General features: G+C 50.5%; 1 protein-coding gene across 2 annotated transcripts; it reads right to left on the bottom strand.

Moving 5' to 3' along the window:
• Positions 1-1,170: 1,170 nt before the first annotated feature.
• On the bottom strand, positions 1,171-14,250 carry BCL2L11 (BCL2 like 11). 2 transcript variants are annotated; one of them, XM_074578650.1, is made up of 4 exons: positions 14,130-14,250; positions 13,546-13,921; positions 8,503-8,615; positions 1,171-4,857 (listed from the first exon to the last, which is right to left on the bottom strand). In XM_074578650.1, exons 2-4 carry the CDS (start codon positions 13,910-13,912, stop codon positions 4,768-4,770), a joined length of 570 nt encoding a protein of 189 aa, XP_074434751.1. In that variant the 5' UTR covers positions 13,913-13,921; positions 14,130-14,250; the 3' UTR covers positions 1,171-4,767. The 2 variants fall into 2 exon arrangements, with proteins under 2 accessions (XP_074434751.1, XP_074434752.1); XM_074578651.1 differs by having other exon boundaries at positions 14,142-14,247.
• Positions 14,251-14,586: the final 336 nt, after the last annotated feature.

Genomic DNA, 14,586 nt, shown 5'->3' with positions numbered 1-14,586 from the left:
AAAAGGAAAAAAAAAATAAAAATAATAAAAATCAAATACGGACCCGGCAACCATTGCTTAACAGCTCGCTTTGTGTCTGCGGCATCACCGCAGACCTTTGAAATGGAAATTAATTGGGATGCCAGGCAAGGAGGGGGGAAAGCAGCATCAGCCCAGGGATGCAGGCGCTCAGCATCTCATAAAATATAGGATGTTTCTGCAGGTCCCGCCTTCCCCCTGCTGCCCCGTTTTTGGCACACAACGCTCTCCTTCCACGTGTGACAACTGTATCAATCCTCTTACTTGCCTTCAAAACAACTTATCGGGGTCTTCCCTGGTCCAAGGGGAGCGACGCAAGCCATCCCTGCGTGCCCTAGCTGGCCCGGCTCAAGCCCAGGCTCCTTCCTGCCACCCCCCCCCCACTTAATTTAGGGACCTAAATTACCTACACCTATTACCTACAGGGAAATAAAAGCAAGAGAAGTGGAGGGGTAGGCAGGGCTGGAAGCATCCCCTCCCTCCTCCCCTGGGCACCCGGCCGGCAGAAGGGGTGCAGAAGTGGGATGGAGAGTCAAGGCAGAAGGAAGGTGGGAGGGCAGTTTTTAGGAGCCGGTTTTGATTCAACTTTAAAATAACGAAATACAAAAGAATAACATAGAATGATTAAAGTGAAAAATAATAAGTTAATACACAAATAATAAAATAAACCCCCCTCTTGCCCCAACCTTGGTGCAATACCTATGAAAAGCGACTGGGGACAGGGAGTGCCCTGATGGAGCAGGAAGGGGCCCAGCAGTTGGTTTTGAGCCCATTGATGCAGCCCGTGTCTGCAGAGCTCCATAAATGGGGGGAAAAAAAAAAAAAAAAAAACAAACCAACCAAAAACCCCAAAGGCAACCAAAACCCAAACCAGGCCCAGCCGGGGTGGCAGAAACGCTGCATTTGGATTTGGAAACACTCAAGACAACATTTTATAAACCAGTTTGTTTCACTGAACAGATGCAGTTTAGCGTCCCAGGAACTTCAGAGCACCTTGGAGCAGAGGGAAACGCTGGGTACACCCCCGCATCCTGGACCCAGGGGAGAACGGGTGATAAAACAGGGAGGAAGGGTGATAAAGCAGCAAACATCCCCTCCCCAGCCCTTCCTCAGTTGATCCTCAAGCCCCCAAAGAAAACAGCATTCATAACAAATAGTTGAAAGTTTTTATTCATATAAAACTCATATTAAGAACATAAAAGATTGCATCTTAAAAAAAAAAAAAAGATCTGCAATTATTTACAGCAGTATTGCACAAGTAAAGTGGCAATTACCCTGTCCAAAATTCATCAGTGCAAAACACAAGTAAGCCAGGGAAATTGCAGTAAAAATGCTACATACGCTGGGTCCTGTGAAACGAGTTAGTGATTCATCAGCACATCCCTGTGCGCTGGGCGGTACCTGATGTTAAAGCTGGTCCAGGGAAAGTGGCTGAGATGGAGGAAAACGTGACTTTAAAAGGAGGGTGGCAAAAAAAAAAAAAAAAAAAAATCAAAAGTCACAGGGATGTAAAAGCCAAATTCCCACTGAATGTCACTAATGCTGAAGTCTCTGATGTGCCTAAATCACTACTGGAAAGTGGGACTTAGGCACTTTGAGGAAAAAAAAAATGATAAATTTCATTATCCAAACCATGTTGGCTGCACTGCCAGGAGAAGACAGTGCTTTGGAAGGTGATCCATCACTTATTGCAGGGGCAGGGAGGAGTGAAGGGGTAAACAAAATCTTTACAGGAACTTAAATAAGCAGAAAATAAATATACAACATTTCTACAAGTTACAGCATTATGGAACAGTAGAGTGCATTAATTACACGGGGTGGGGGGAAAAGAATCTACAGTATTTACCAAGTTCAACTCTAAAAAAGTTTAGAAGTTTTTTTTTTTTTTTTTTTACTTATTTATAAGCTGTACAAAACTTACATGAGAGAAAGGAAAGGAAATACATTGCACACAGATATTTGGCTCAGATGATGAAAATAATATGGCGCCCTATTCTAATAAATATTTGGGTATTTACAGTTACGGAAAAGAGGAGAAGCTTTAACACGCTGTGGGAGATCGCCCGGGAATAAATCTGGTTTCCCCGCAACCAAGGAAAACTCTTCATCACATTCTTTTGTTAGAACAGAGACCACAGGTTATGCTTAAAATGAGCCACAGCAGTCAGCCAACACGGCTAAAATCATCGTAATCCCTATTTAAAAAACATCATTCTTCTGGTTTAGATGCTTTTTGCTTGGCTTCCCCCCCCGCCTCCAAACCTCACAACTCTACAGGGGCAAAACCTGCTTTTTTGGGGGATAGTTTTCCTATGTCTACCTTTTGGCCAGGAACACACCTCCTGTGGAGAAGTTCCAGGCAGATGGTGCCAATACTTGGATTTTTTTTTTTTTTCCCCTTAAAATCAATACAATTTTTGTCTCCATCGTTGGCTGGGGTGGCCTGGTGGGGAGGACAGAGTAAAGTGCTCAGCATTTCTTTGGCGTACTCCAAGGGACACATTCTGGGCAGTGCAGTGCCGGGATGCTGTAAGGCTGCGAGACCCGGAAGCACCATTTCATCCATCAAAGACAGATGAAACTCAAATGGGGGAAAAAAAAAAAAAAGCTCATTTAGTTTCCACCTCTGCTGCCAAATACTTTTTTTTTTTTTTTTAAATTTTTTTTAATCAACAGCCCTGCAATTCCAGCCTGCTGGGGTTTTCTATATAAACCCTACCAAAGAAAAAGCACAGCTACAGGGAGCCAAAACCAAGGGGATGAGGAGCAGGAACCTGCCCTGGCCAAGCTCACCAGGTATTTTAACCACTCAGTCTCCACCAGTGCAAAAGTTCTCGCAGCACCTTCTCCAAAATACCTTTTCCAAACCATCCCCTGCTCCTACAGCTGAGGCCAACTCCTGCAACCGATGCTCATCTTGCAGGTCCAAAAAAAAAAAAGATTATAAAAAGTTTTAAAATAAAAATTTAAAATCGCTCCATAATCCTCCAGAGGAGGGCAACTGGAGGCATGCAGCCCTGCACCGACACCGCAGCTCTTCGCCTGCCCGGCAGGCGCAGCCAGCCAGTGCACAGAGGTCAGATTGTACAGTTTGTCCATCATTGAAAACACTCACGATCATACATGGCACTCAACAGCTTCTCCCTGCGTGCATATTGCAGGATAAAACCCTATCATGGGCTTGGGTTTGTTTTTTCTTGTCTTTATTCCCCCCCCCCGCCATGGTGCTGGTGAAACCAGAAATAAAACCGCAGCTTTTGGAAGTGGGTTTGAGGACCACCGGCACCAGCCAGAGGAAAGGGACAGGTCCAGAGGCAGGGAGGGGTACATTTGTGCATAGATACAGAGGTGGCCAGAGCAGCCACCCCCCCGAAAGCGCCCGCTGTGCAGCAGCCGCCCACCCGTGAGATGAACCGGAAACAATGGGGGGCCTCCGAGGAGACAGACCTGCTTCTTCCGACAAGCTCTCGGGGCTCCTCCAGCAAGGCTGTGGGGTCTCCAGGTGAAAGGGGAGATGCCCTGGGACAGCATCGAGCACCTGGTCAGATCTTCCCGGGGACCAGGGACAGGTTGGAAGGAGACATGGCAGTCCGTGGTGAGAGAGCCCCACGCAGCAAATCCCTGGGCAGATCCATAGCAGGTTGGCATCCTTTGGCGCCTCTTCCAGCTGCATCCCTGCACGCCAGCATCTGGGATCTTCATGCCGCTGGCCCTGTCCCGCTCATCCCCCTGCTCCAGACTGTCCTGTCCGAACACAGAGAGAATCCCAGGAAAAAAAAAAAATCCAGCACCTTAAAAACCTTCAACAGCAAGGTAGAAGCCACACCTTAAAACAGTTCCTGAAGTTACGCAGCAGGAGCTGTTGTGTCCGGGTGCAAAGCTGCAGTGTGCTGGGAACTGTTTCTACCTGCCTCCGAGAACGTTTTATTGCTGAATTACTCAGTCACCATCATTATATATTATATATAATATTATACAATATGTAAGCGTTTTCACACATTTTATAGAAAGAATTTCTAAAAAAAGGCAACCTGGTGGATTGGTTTTTTGTTTGGTTGGTTGGTTGTGATATTTTGGACCCTGGGAGTCTGACAGCTAAGTCTTGAAATTCAGAGTGTAGGAAAAAAAATTAAAAAAAAATAAAAAAAAAAATCAGTCAGCAGGAAATAGGCTATTTGCATGATGCAAATGAAGGTGGATTTGGGGTAGCAATAGGTATTTACAGGTAAAAGAAGTGCTGATTGAAATCCCTCTGCCCTTCTTCCATCATTGCCATCTTTTTTTTGTGGGCAAATGCCCAGGAGGCAACGGGAGAGGGGAAGGCTCCACGAGTCTCTGCAATAAGGTCTGCAAGGCAAACTAAGGCAGCTCTGCCCATCAGCTGGCTCAGGTTTTCCTTTTCCTCGCTGGAGGGTTTATCCCAGATGAGCCGACAGGTTTCCAGAAATGATGACACAAAAATTATTCCACTGCCATTGAATATTTTCTCTGAGACTCTATTGGAAAAGTGAAAAATAATAAAAGAGTTGAGAGAAACGCAGTAAACACCACTCTCTGACAAAATCCTGCATCGGAGATTCCCAGCAGGTCAGCGTGGAATGTCCACCCTCATCTGACGGCCCCCACCACACATCCTGGGGGAGCGGCAGGGTAGGAGCTGGTGAGCACAGGGAGCCCCGCGTCTGTCCGTCCTCCCTGGGATTTCCCAACGAGTAAGCAAGTTCCTGCACATTGGGATGCAGCCGGCGCTCACTGCATCCTCCAGATGAGACGGATGATGTAACGCAGGAGGCGCAAAATGACGATCTGGGGGTTTCCCACCTGGTTATCCAAGAAACCCTAAAATGAAAGGTGAGAAAAAAAATAATAAAAGAAAAACAAACAAGACTGTGACTTGAATTTCCAGTGCAAAGCCCCTGTGCTACAAACACCTTGTGCGGTGCCACGCAAATAATTCACAGGTGTGAAATCACGCATTTTATGAAGAATGAAAGTAAACTCCACAACCTTTCATGTTTTCCTTCAATAAAAAGCTTTACAATACTCAAATGGTTGAAGCTGCGTGCTCCCAGCCATGTTTGCCTTAAAGGTGACTGCTGCAGTGCCGGTCAACAGGGAGGTCACGTGCAAGTCCCTGTGCGTGGGCACAGGAGGCACATGATGCTGCCGGGGGGTTTGAAACATGGCAAAGGAGCAGTAAGCCCTGCTAGCAGAGTCAGGGTGGTTTAAAAACCACAGGGTGGGAAGGTTGAGAGGAAAAAAATAAAAATAATTTAAAAAAATAATAAGAATCCCTCAGCGGGGAGAGCAGCACCGGTCTCTGCACAGACAGGTCGCCCGCCTGCGGCAACGACGCATGGATTTTAGTTCAGATCACTCCAGGCGTAACCACCACCACCTCATTCACAAAACACGACAAGCCGCACACAGCAGCGGAACACTCCTCCCTGGAGCGAGGGATCGTAATAGCATACAACGAAAAGAGGGGAGCAAAGCCTTTTTTAGGGCAAAAGAACAGCCCAAACATCCCGCCCTCTCTATACCATCCCAAAGCAATCCAATTTGGGCTATATTTAATGCAGTAAAATCGTGCCTGTGCATGCCCCGGAGAGGGAAATTACGCTGTTTACACTGATATGCAAACTGCCCTCCCCTCTACGGGGTGTAACACAGGCAGTCCTGCAGCAGGACGCTGTCGCCATGGAGAGACGATGCTCGAGCATCCCCTGGCAGGGCATGGGGTCCCCACACGAGTGGGATTTACCCACCCGGGAGCTGCCCCCCACCAGCAGAACGCTAAGCCCACTGTACTGCCTGACTGCCAATGAAGCAGAGAGCAAGGAAAAAAATAAACAAAAAAACCCGAACAGGCTTAGAGAAGGATGGAAGAGCAATGCCAAAATTAAGTTTTCTAGGTATAAAAAAAAAAATAAAAATTAAGGAGTTGAAACAAGACATTTTCCACCTCTACGGGCAGCTCGGGTGTGGGCAGCAAGCTTGGGGCACGCGACATTGGCCAAGCGATGCGCCCTCTGCCAACAAAAGCCTTGGCGTGGAGCTGGTCTCTATGGCTGGAGAGCCCTATGGCCACCTCTGCTCGCTGGATCCACAAGCTTTGTCAGGGCAAAGCGGGGCTGGATGGCAAGTTGTCCGATTCCCCATTTTCTTGACCAACAGATGGTCCCCAGGGTGTGATGTGCAGGGCGAACTGACGGGGAACATGATGGAGAACAGGAGGCTCCGACCCATCCAACAGCTCCGACCTGCCCGGCAAGTGCCGTTTTGGCAGGGCTCTCAGTTCCCCATTTCTAACCTCGCTCTTAAAGGGCAAACCCCAGCGAGCAGCAGAGCCAGGCGTGCCGGTAAAGCATCCTACCTACCCCTCCTGCCGAAGGGCTCCAGCTCTGCAGAGACCACCATTCCTCCACAGCAGCCAGACCGCTTGCAGAAAGAAAAGACACCTTTCTACAAAGCAGCACATCAGGGACAATAATTCTACTGCAATTGCTTAAGTGCTCTGAAAATCCCCTTGTTTCTGGCTAGGTACAACTAGTGAGAATTTGTCAGACACTAATTAAGCCAGGTACAAAGTGTTTTTGGGTCACACATGACAGCCTCTGCTCATGTCACCTGGCAAGGAGGACATGGTCCTCTGCGTTTCAGTTCTTTTGCCTGGGCAGAAAGGTGGAAGCTCAGCCGTGGTGCTGGAAACCACCTTGTGCAAACCTGTGTGATTTGACCAGGCCACCTGTGTCCCATACTGCTCACGCTCACCCTCTCGGACGCCTGGGGAAAATCTTTTCCCACCCCTTCTCAGCCCCCCATTAAATTCACACCCTCTTATGCTGCCCACCAGGCAGTATGCACTGTGGTTTTGTACGGGGCAGCGCGACGTGCCTGGCACAGATTTCCAGTGTGCAAGGTCCCACCAGGGGCAGCACTGAGGGAGCTGCTCCCCACGAGATCAGGCCGGGAGGACATTCCTTCTCATCACAAACCAGTTCCCAGAAGGCACTCAAAGGGCTTGCCTGCACTCCATGTTTAAGGCACTGCTCCAAGAGGCAGCAAAGAGAAGGGATGGCATGGCACTCCATGCTTCTGCCAGCCTTTCTGGATCAGCTCACCACTACCAGGTGCCTTCAGCTTTCTGAACACTGGTAGGATTAGCTTAGTCCCTACCTTTCATTGAAAAAATGTCCTTTAAACAAACAAACCAACCAAAAAAAAAAGCAGGTATTTCGCATCACGAGGGATCAGTCTGGATGGGTGAGGTCGGAAGATACATGTTCTGGATTCAGGATAAAACACAGCTTATCTCCAGTTTGTTGCGGGTAAGGAAAGCCGCCAGAGCGTTGGGAAAGAAAATGGAGACAATGAAGAAGTCTCCAGCAAGACAAGGCAAAGAGCTGTGCAGAAGAAACCAGACCACAGCAGCCTGGCAACTGTTTCGGGGGAGAGACCCTGCCTACAGGCATCTGCGAAACGGACCCTGGGAGCGGCAAGGAAACACGCTGCAGGAGTGACTCATCAGCTGGGGAAGACGGATAAAGATCCGGACAGTCAGCACTTCGTCACCAACATTGCTACCTAACGTGCTTCTGACTCTTCTTCCCACAGACAAGCACAAGTGCGAGTTGATGGATCAGAAGCCACATGCACGGACATGCAGCCATCAAGAACATTTGGCTAACGATGCTCTTCTGAAAACTACTGTTACTTCATCTCTCTGGGTTGGTTTGTTTTGGGTTTTTTTTGGTTGGGGTTTTTTTTTTTTTTTTGCATTAGTGCCACCTATTTTTCTTGCAACACTCAAAGGTGAGAGAGTTTACAGCCTTATAAATACACGAGTTTCAAAACAGCTCTGGCTGATTCTTTTGTAATAAAAAAAAAAAGTCATCAGACCAAGTAATTCCCTGTTTCTTATTTGCAACTACACTTCCATGCATGCAATCCTTGTCAGCAGGAACGTGGGAGCTGGGCACAGAAACCCACTACGTTCACTCCCTGCCCATTTTTCTAAAAACGCTCTAGTGGGCATCTGACTGCTCCCCAGCTCCCAGCTGGGCACCGCTTCCAGAGAGGTTCTTCCCAACACCACCCCAAAAATACCCCAACACACACAGACTTTCTCTGCCTCTTACTTTTTAGAAGTTTCTTCCTCATTACTGTCAGGTCCAGTCCCAATCCAGCAACACGCTTTATGGGCCCTGGGTGCTACGAAAGATACTGCGAACTTCGTACCTGAAAACCTCAAGTCCCAGTTGAAAGGTTATTTTTAATTGATTTAATGACGCTGCAGCAGCAGACGACTCGCTGGCGCAGGCAGCACACCCCTGCGTCCAGGCAAACACAGCCACCCGCGCATCCTTTTCTACATTTGAGTGAACGAAACATTCACCGCAGAACTAGTTTCCAGAGATGATTAAGCTTTTCCCTTTTAGAGACCGTGCATAAAGAAATGGAAAGTGAAAAGATGAAAGTTACCCTTCTTGGACAATAGGAGGCATTGAACTCATCTCCGATTCGCCGCAGCTCCTGTGCAATCCAGATTTCGGGCTGTACATCTTCTGCTAGCGAGTGAGACTGCCACCGGGAAGCTGCACGGAATAAGAAAACGGAGCAGTTGAAATACAGGAACAACAAAAAATAAATACTCTATTCAACTTGGCAAGAGTCAATAGACTAGTACTATTTTTTTTATTGTTACTATTTTTTAAGTTTTTTAAATACAGTCCATAGGAGTTATGCAGATGCCAGCCTGCTTAGGGCCTGCACACGCTATGCAGTGCAAATGGGACTTGTTGCTTAAGATGCGTATTGCAGGAGAGGCTTTTATTCCTTATTATTTTTACATTATTAGGCTTTTATTCGTTCATTTTTTAATTATAGGCTTCCCTTAGGAGCACCTCCTCTGGCATATCCAAGCCTTGGCCCACTCTTAAATACGGAGGAATGCCGAGATGCTACTCTCCAATTTCTTTCCCTAGCAAAACCTTCTGTTCCCCCTCTTTCTAAATAATTTTCTTTTCTTGCAGGCATAGCAGCAATTGCTTCTCTAACCTTAAAAAACCTCTGTCTGGACAGTTAAACTGAATTCTCACATTTCTTCCCCAAACAGTTCTGAAGTGCTCAATGAGAAAAGGAAAACGATTGGTTTTGTCGTACTGAGAAGAAAGCCACAATTGGATTTGTACGCCGAGAAATGATGCTTCCAGCAATCTGAGGGACTTTCCATCTGCAGGAGGGAACTGGGGCGCTCACCTCTCAAACGGCATCTTCTTGCACTTCAGCAGAAAACAAACCCAATGCAAGAAAACAGTGCTGCCTTATAAAAGAAAAAAAAGAGCTAGTGCACCAATTATACTCTACTATAGATAGCTAGTTTAGTCTCCATTTTAAGAGGTCATCAGACGTGATAAAGCCACCGTACAATCCCCTAAATAGCTGGGGGAGAAAGGAGCAGCCTGTGACCCACGCAGGACCCTGTGTGGTACCTGCACCACCTCTTTCCCTTCCTGCAAACCCAAGTGTAGGATCCGAGCACGAATCAGAGCCTTAAGGGGAAAAAAAAAACAACAACCAAAACAACAACCCAAACAAAAAACCCAAAACAACCCCACACAAAACAAAACAGAGCATTTTGGCACAACAGCTTAGAAGGAATCACAAGGGAATAGACATAGCTTCCAATCTCAAAATATTCAAAGGATTAGTGGGGCAGTAAAAAAAAAAGTTTAAATAAAAGTCTGGCTCCAACCTGACTGGAAAATGTATTTCTGAGCCAAACTAGCACTTCTTGGCTCGAGGATCTGTTTTGTTTTCATGCTGTAGTAGCGCAGTAGTACCCGCTGCCTGCCCAGGGACGGCCCCGGCATATTTATTTTCCTCACTGGTGAATGAAACGCAGCGGAGCCCTCGCGATACTCCACCCCAATGCTCCGGGAATGCAAACAGGATCTCAGCTGGGGCGGGGCGACCATCCAAAAATCCCACCACCGTCACCAGAGCCGGCCCCGGACTGCCTTCCCCAGCAAGAGATAATCTAGGAAAAAAAAAAAAAGCCACCAAAAAAAAAAAGGAGATAGGACAAAAGCATGCAAAGAGACCCAGGGATGCAGAGAAAACTGCATGGGAGAAAGGTACCGGTCCTTCTCCATCCTTTCCCCCTGCCCCAGCATTGCACCCAAGAGCTCATCCGCTCAAGATACGAAGGCTGGGGTTGGTGGCTGAGAGTGAAATTGGGCTGAGGTTTTCAGAAAGGACTTTCTGTGGCGCTGCTAAGCAGTGGTGTCAAAAGGGTCCAGTCATAACCGGTCCCAAAACCAGTCAGAAGTGCTTTCGGGGGGCCCCCAGTCATACCACAAGCTGGCGCCTGCCACTGATGGCGAGACAGCTGCCGTGGGGATGGGGACAAACCGAGAGGCACCCCCGGGATGACTGCGTCTCTCTCTAGCCCAGAAGATGCTAGAGACGGGGACTGCCACGGTGGTGCTGCAATCTTGCTTAGAAGTAAAAAAAAAACAACAATAAAAACAAACAAACAAAAAACCCCCCAAAAAACCCCAAACCAACCCCGAATTGCACCTCCACCTCCCGGGCTTGGTGACCCAAACCCCCCAGAGAAAACCTCCTTGGAGGATGGCTTCAGATGAACTGCACACGAAGCTCAGGGAGAGAACAGCAGCAGCTCCAAAACAAGCGCAACAGGACCAACGGCGCCAGCTTCTTAGCTCAAGGTTTCCCCCTTAAATTCACCTACTACACCCAGAGGATCTACCTTTGCAGGCTATGAGAGGTTCATGCTGCTTCTCTCCCCTCTTCCACAGTGCAGAGAAACAGACCAGGATCAAAACAGCACCGTGAAAACCCATTTACAGAGCACTTGCATGCACCTGCTCCAAATACATCCCCAAAACACGCATGCAAAGCCTGCACTCCTGTGCCTTTAGACAGAGCTGCTCTTTGAACAAAAAACACAACAAAAGAAAATTATCAGCTCCTGCTAAGAGCCAAAGACTTGAAGTACCAGTCTAAAATTCACACAACCCTAACAAAGGGTGGGCTTCTTGTCTTGGGTGACCTCATGGCAAGCACTCCCAGCAGGGCAACCACCACCCCTGCCATACTCTTCTGCAAAAAGCAGGCTCATCTTTTTTCCTCCGTATCTTCCCTGACACAGCCAAATGAACTCATCCCTGCTCCTCTCCTACTCATCTCCAAACGCATCTTCCCGGATATGCCGAGCCAGCACTGCAACCCTTCCTACTCCCCATCCAAGAGCATCCCCTCAGCACTTTCATCTCATTTCCCCCCCCAAAAAAAACCAAAACAAAACAACATGAGTTTGGAGGCATCTGTACCCCCTTGCACTGCCAGAGAAGTGAGACAGCTCAAAAGCATTGCCCTATGCCAGGAACAAGTCTTCCTCCAGCAATTAGCGCTCACCCGCACACAACCAAAGGCACCCCGTAATTCCCCAGGGCCACCTCCACCTTTTTTGTCTACCAGGGGCACTTTCAGCACTTTATTATTATTTGGGACATCATTACCAGAAACTTCGGGGAAGGTTTTACAATATTTAGAAGAGGCAGCTTCAGGGCAGAGCATGAGCTTGCTTTGCTCAACCAACCTCGGAAACAGTCCAGCGCTGCCCACGGGAGAGGCTGAGAGCACCTATCACACACAAACTGCTCTTGCTTACAGGAAACGCCTGTTTATTATTATTATTATAGACCACATGCTTATGCTTCCTAGAGAAGCTCTCCATCTCTATGCCCGCAGTCAGTGCCTTATGAGATAAAAATCAGCACATAAAAACACAACAAAAAAATTATACCCTTTGCTTCCTTGCAGAGGGACTGACCCGTTTCCGTGCGGAAAACTTAATGGCACGCATCCGGCGGGACACAGCCAAGGCAAGGGGACCGAGGAAGAGGTGTGCAGAGCAAACCCACAGCCCTTTGTCGAGGCAAGCTGCATATAAATGACAGCCTGGGAGCTGCAGTCCCTGACCAGGGATAAAACAGCTCCGCACTCCCAGCTTAGTCGTGCTTGAGAGGAGCCAAGGGTCCCATTTAAATTGCTCGAGTATTTTCCATTTGCTTATAGTTGTTTAGGATGATACCCCTAGCAACAATAACAGAACAAAGGCTCCAGTAAAACCAGCATTTCAACAGCTTTTCTATGGCAATGAAAAAGCAGGAGCTCAGAAAAATCAGGGAAAACTTCAATTTCTTCCTGGAGCACCAAAAAAAAAAAAAAAAAGTCACTTGCCACTAAAACCTTGGCTACAGCTCTCCCTGCTGAGGAACCCCAGCATCCTTGCCTGTGCCACGTGTGTTTGCGCTATGCAAGGTTGTGAAACTTGCATTAAGCTGTAATTACTGCAATAATGTCAGAAAATCTTTCCTAAGGGCATATTACAGTAAGTCCTCTGCAGCTGTAACCACAGCCATTAACCAGGGAGGAAAAAAAAACAACAAAAAAAAAAAGATGTTTTGATCATGTAAAGCTTGGAGTTGGGTGTTTGTTATCCCCCAAGGAGGGCTACCGATGTGGTACCTGTCTCGCTCCCACCTTTCCCAGTTTCAGATGGCGGAAGTTAAAAAGGTTTCCTCCAATTAAGGGGAATGAATCATGAGAGGGGAAAAGCATCACTGGATGGCTTAAGCAGCTCCAGCAGGCATGTTTTCCTCACCACTAGAGGCTTCAACCCAGCCTTACCTGGTAAGCCACATGTAAACACACGCCCGCCTGCCGCCATGCTGCTTTAAAGCACCAATTTCAGGTTTCACCAAAACAAGCGGGAGTTTTGTGACCCTAGCACCCATGACACCGCATAGCTTGTTGAGAAAGAAACGGGAGGAAAAAAAAACAAGTGACAAGTCACTTACCTCGCAGCGCCACAGAAACCCTGGCAAAAAGCAGCACGTAAAGCCTCGCAAGAAGCAAGCCCTGACTAGGAAGCTGGATTAAACAACTTTATCCCCTCCTCCCCAGGCAGGGACTGACCCATCCCGGAAAAGAATACAAGTAATAATAATTAAAAAAAAGTGCTGGACAAGCGGGTGTTCCCCAGCAGCACGTTTGCTCAGCGGGCCCAGCCAGCTTGCAAAAATCCCACACCCTGGCTGGCTGGGCAAGCATCCAGCCCACCGACAGCCCTCAATCGGCTGGGCTGCCCGCCGCCAGCCCCCCGTACACCCCCTGCCTTGCCCTCGCGGGGGCTCAAGGCCTTTCGCGACCGTCCGGCGGGCGCTCAGGCAGGGCGGCAGCGGGGCAGGGTGCCCCTCCAGCATGGCAGCAGGGCGCTCGATTGCGGACGGCATCCCAAAAAAAACAAGACGGCGGGATGGAGGAGGTGTTGCTGCAGGTGCACAGCTACAAAAAGCTGCATTCTGCATCTTTGGAAGGAGAAACGTACATGGTGAGGAGGGGAAAGGCGTTGCTCATGAAGAAGGATGATGATGGGAGCCCGGCGGGACGGTTTCATGCCCTCCGATAGCCCTCTCACCCCAGGCATCTTACCCATGGCGCTGAGGCAGTGGCTGAGGGCCTGGCAGGGCGGGCTGGGGGTCTGCGTGGCCTTGTCGCAGCTGAGGGGTGCGGGGCTGCGCTCGGCGTCGAAGGAGAAGTACCCGCTGGAGGAGCGCGACAGCAGCGGCGATCTCCGCACGAAGATGAAGAGGGGTGAGCGGGTGGCGAAGGGCCCGGGGCTGGCGGGCGGGCCCCGCGGCGGAGGCCCCGCCGTGGCGGCGGCGGCGGAGCCGGGCAAGGCGGCGGGAGCGCCGGGGCGCAGCTGCGCGGCCGGGCCCGGCCCCTCCGCCGCCGCCGGCGGCAGCCGCCCGCCCTCGCCGTCGCGTTGCGCCTTCACTTCAGGGGGCTGCTTGGCCATCGGGGCTGCCTGCGGGCGGAGCGGGACGGCGTGAGGCAAGGGACGGCGTGAGGCAAGGAGGAGCGGAGCCGCCGCCGGCGGCCCCGGCCCGGCCCCTCCCGCCCCCCCGCCCGGCCCCATTGTTCTGCCGAAAGTGCTGAGGCGGCAGCTCCGCGCCGCACCGCACCGCCCCCCGCCGCCGCCGTTCCCGCCGCCACCGCCCCCCGCCTCGCCTCACCCGCGCACACACCCCCTCTCCTCCTCCTCTCTTCACGGTACTCCCCGGCAGCAGCGGCGGCGGAGCGGGGCGCCCGGCCGCGGGCTGGCGGCGGTGTGCGCGGCGGGCCTGCCCCGGCGCTGCCCCGGGCCCTGCACCGCCTCCGCCGCCGCCGCCCCGCCCCGTGTTTACAGCGCCGCCGCGCCCCGCCCCGCCCCGCCCCGCCGACCGACAGACCCACCGACCGAGCGGCCGGCTGCCCCGGCGCTGCCCTCCGCCCTGTTCCCCCCCCCCGGGCCCCGTGCGCTCGCAGCCCCGCACCCCGCCGTGTGCGCTCACACCGCACCCCCCCCCCGCCGCCTTGCAGCGTTCACGCACCCCTCGTGCACTCGCACCCTTACACCCCCCGCTGTGCAGCGCGCTCGCACCTTCACGTGTCCCCCCTCGCACTGTGCGAACGTCCATTCACACCCCCCCC

This window comes from Larus michahellis, chromosome 3, assembly GCF_964199755.1.
Source record: "Larus michahellis chromosome 3, bLarMic1.1, whole genome shotgun sequence".
NCBI classification, from domain to species: Eukaryota; Metazoa; Chordata; class Aves; order Charadriiformes; family Laridae; genus Larus; species Larus michahellis.
Note: the sequence above shows the minus strand (reverse complement) of the source record. Positions and strands in the feature narration are given on the sequence as shown.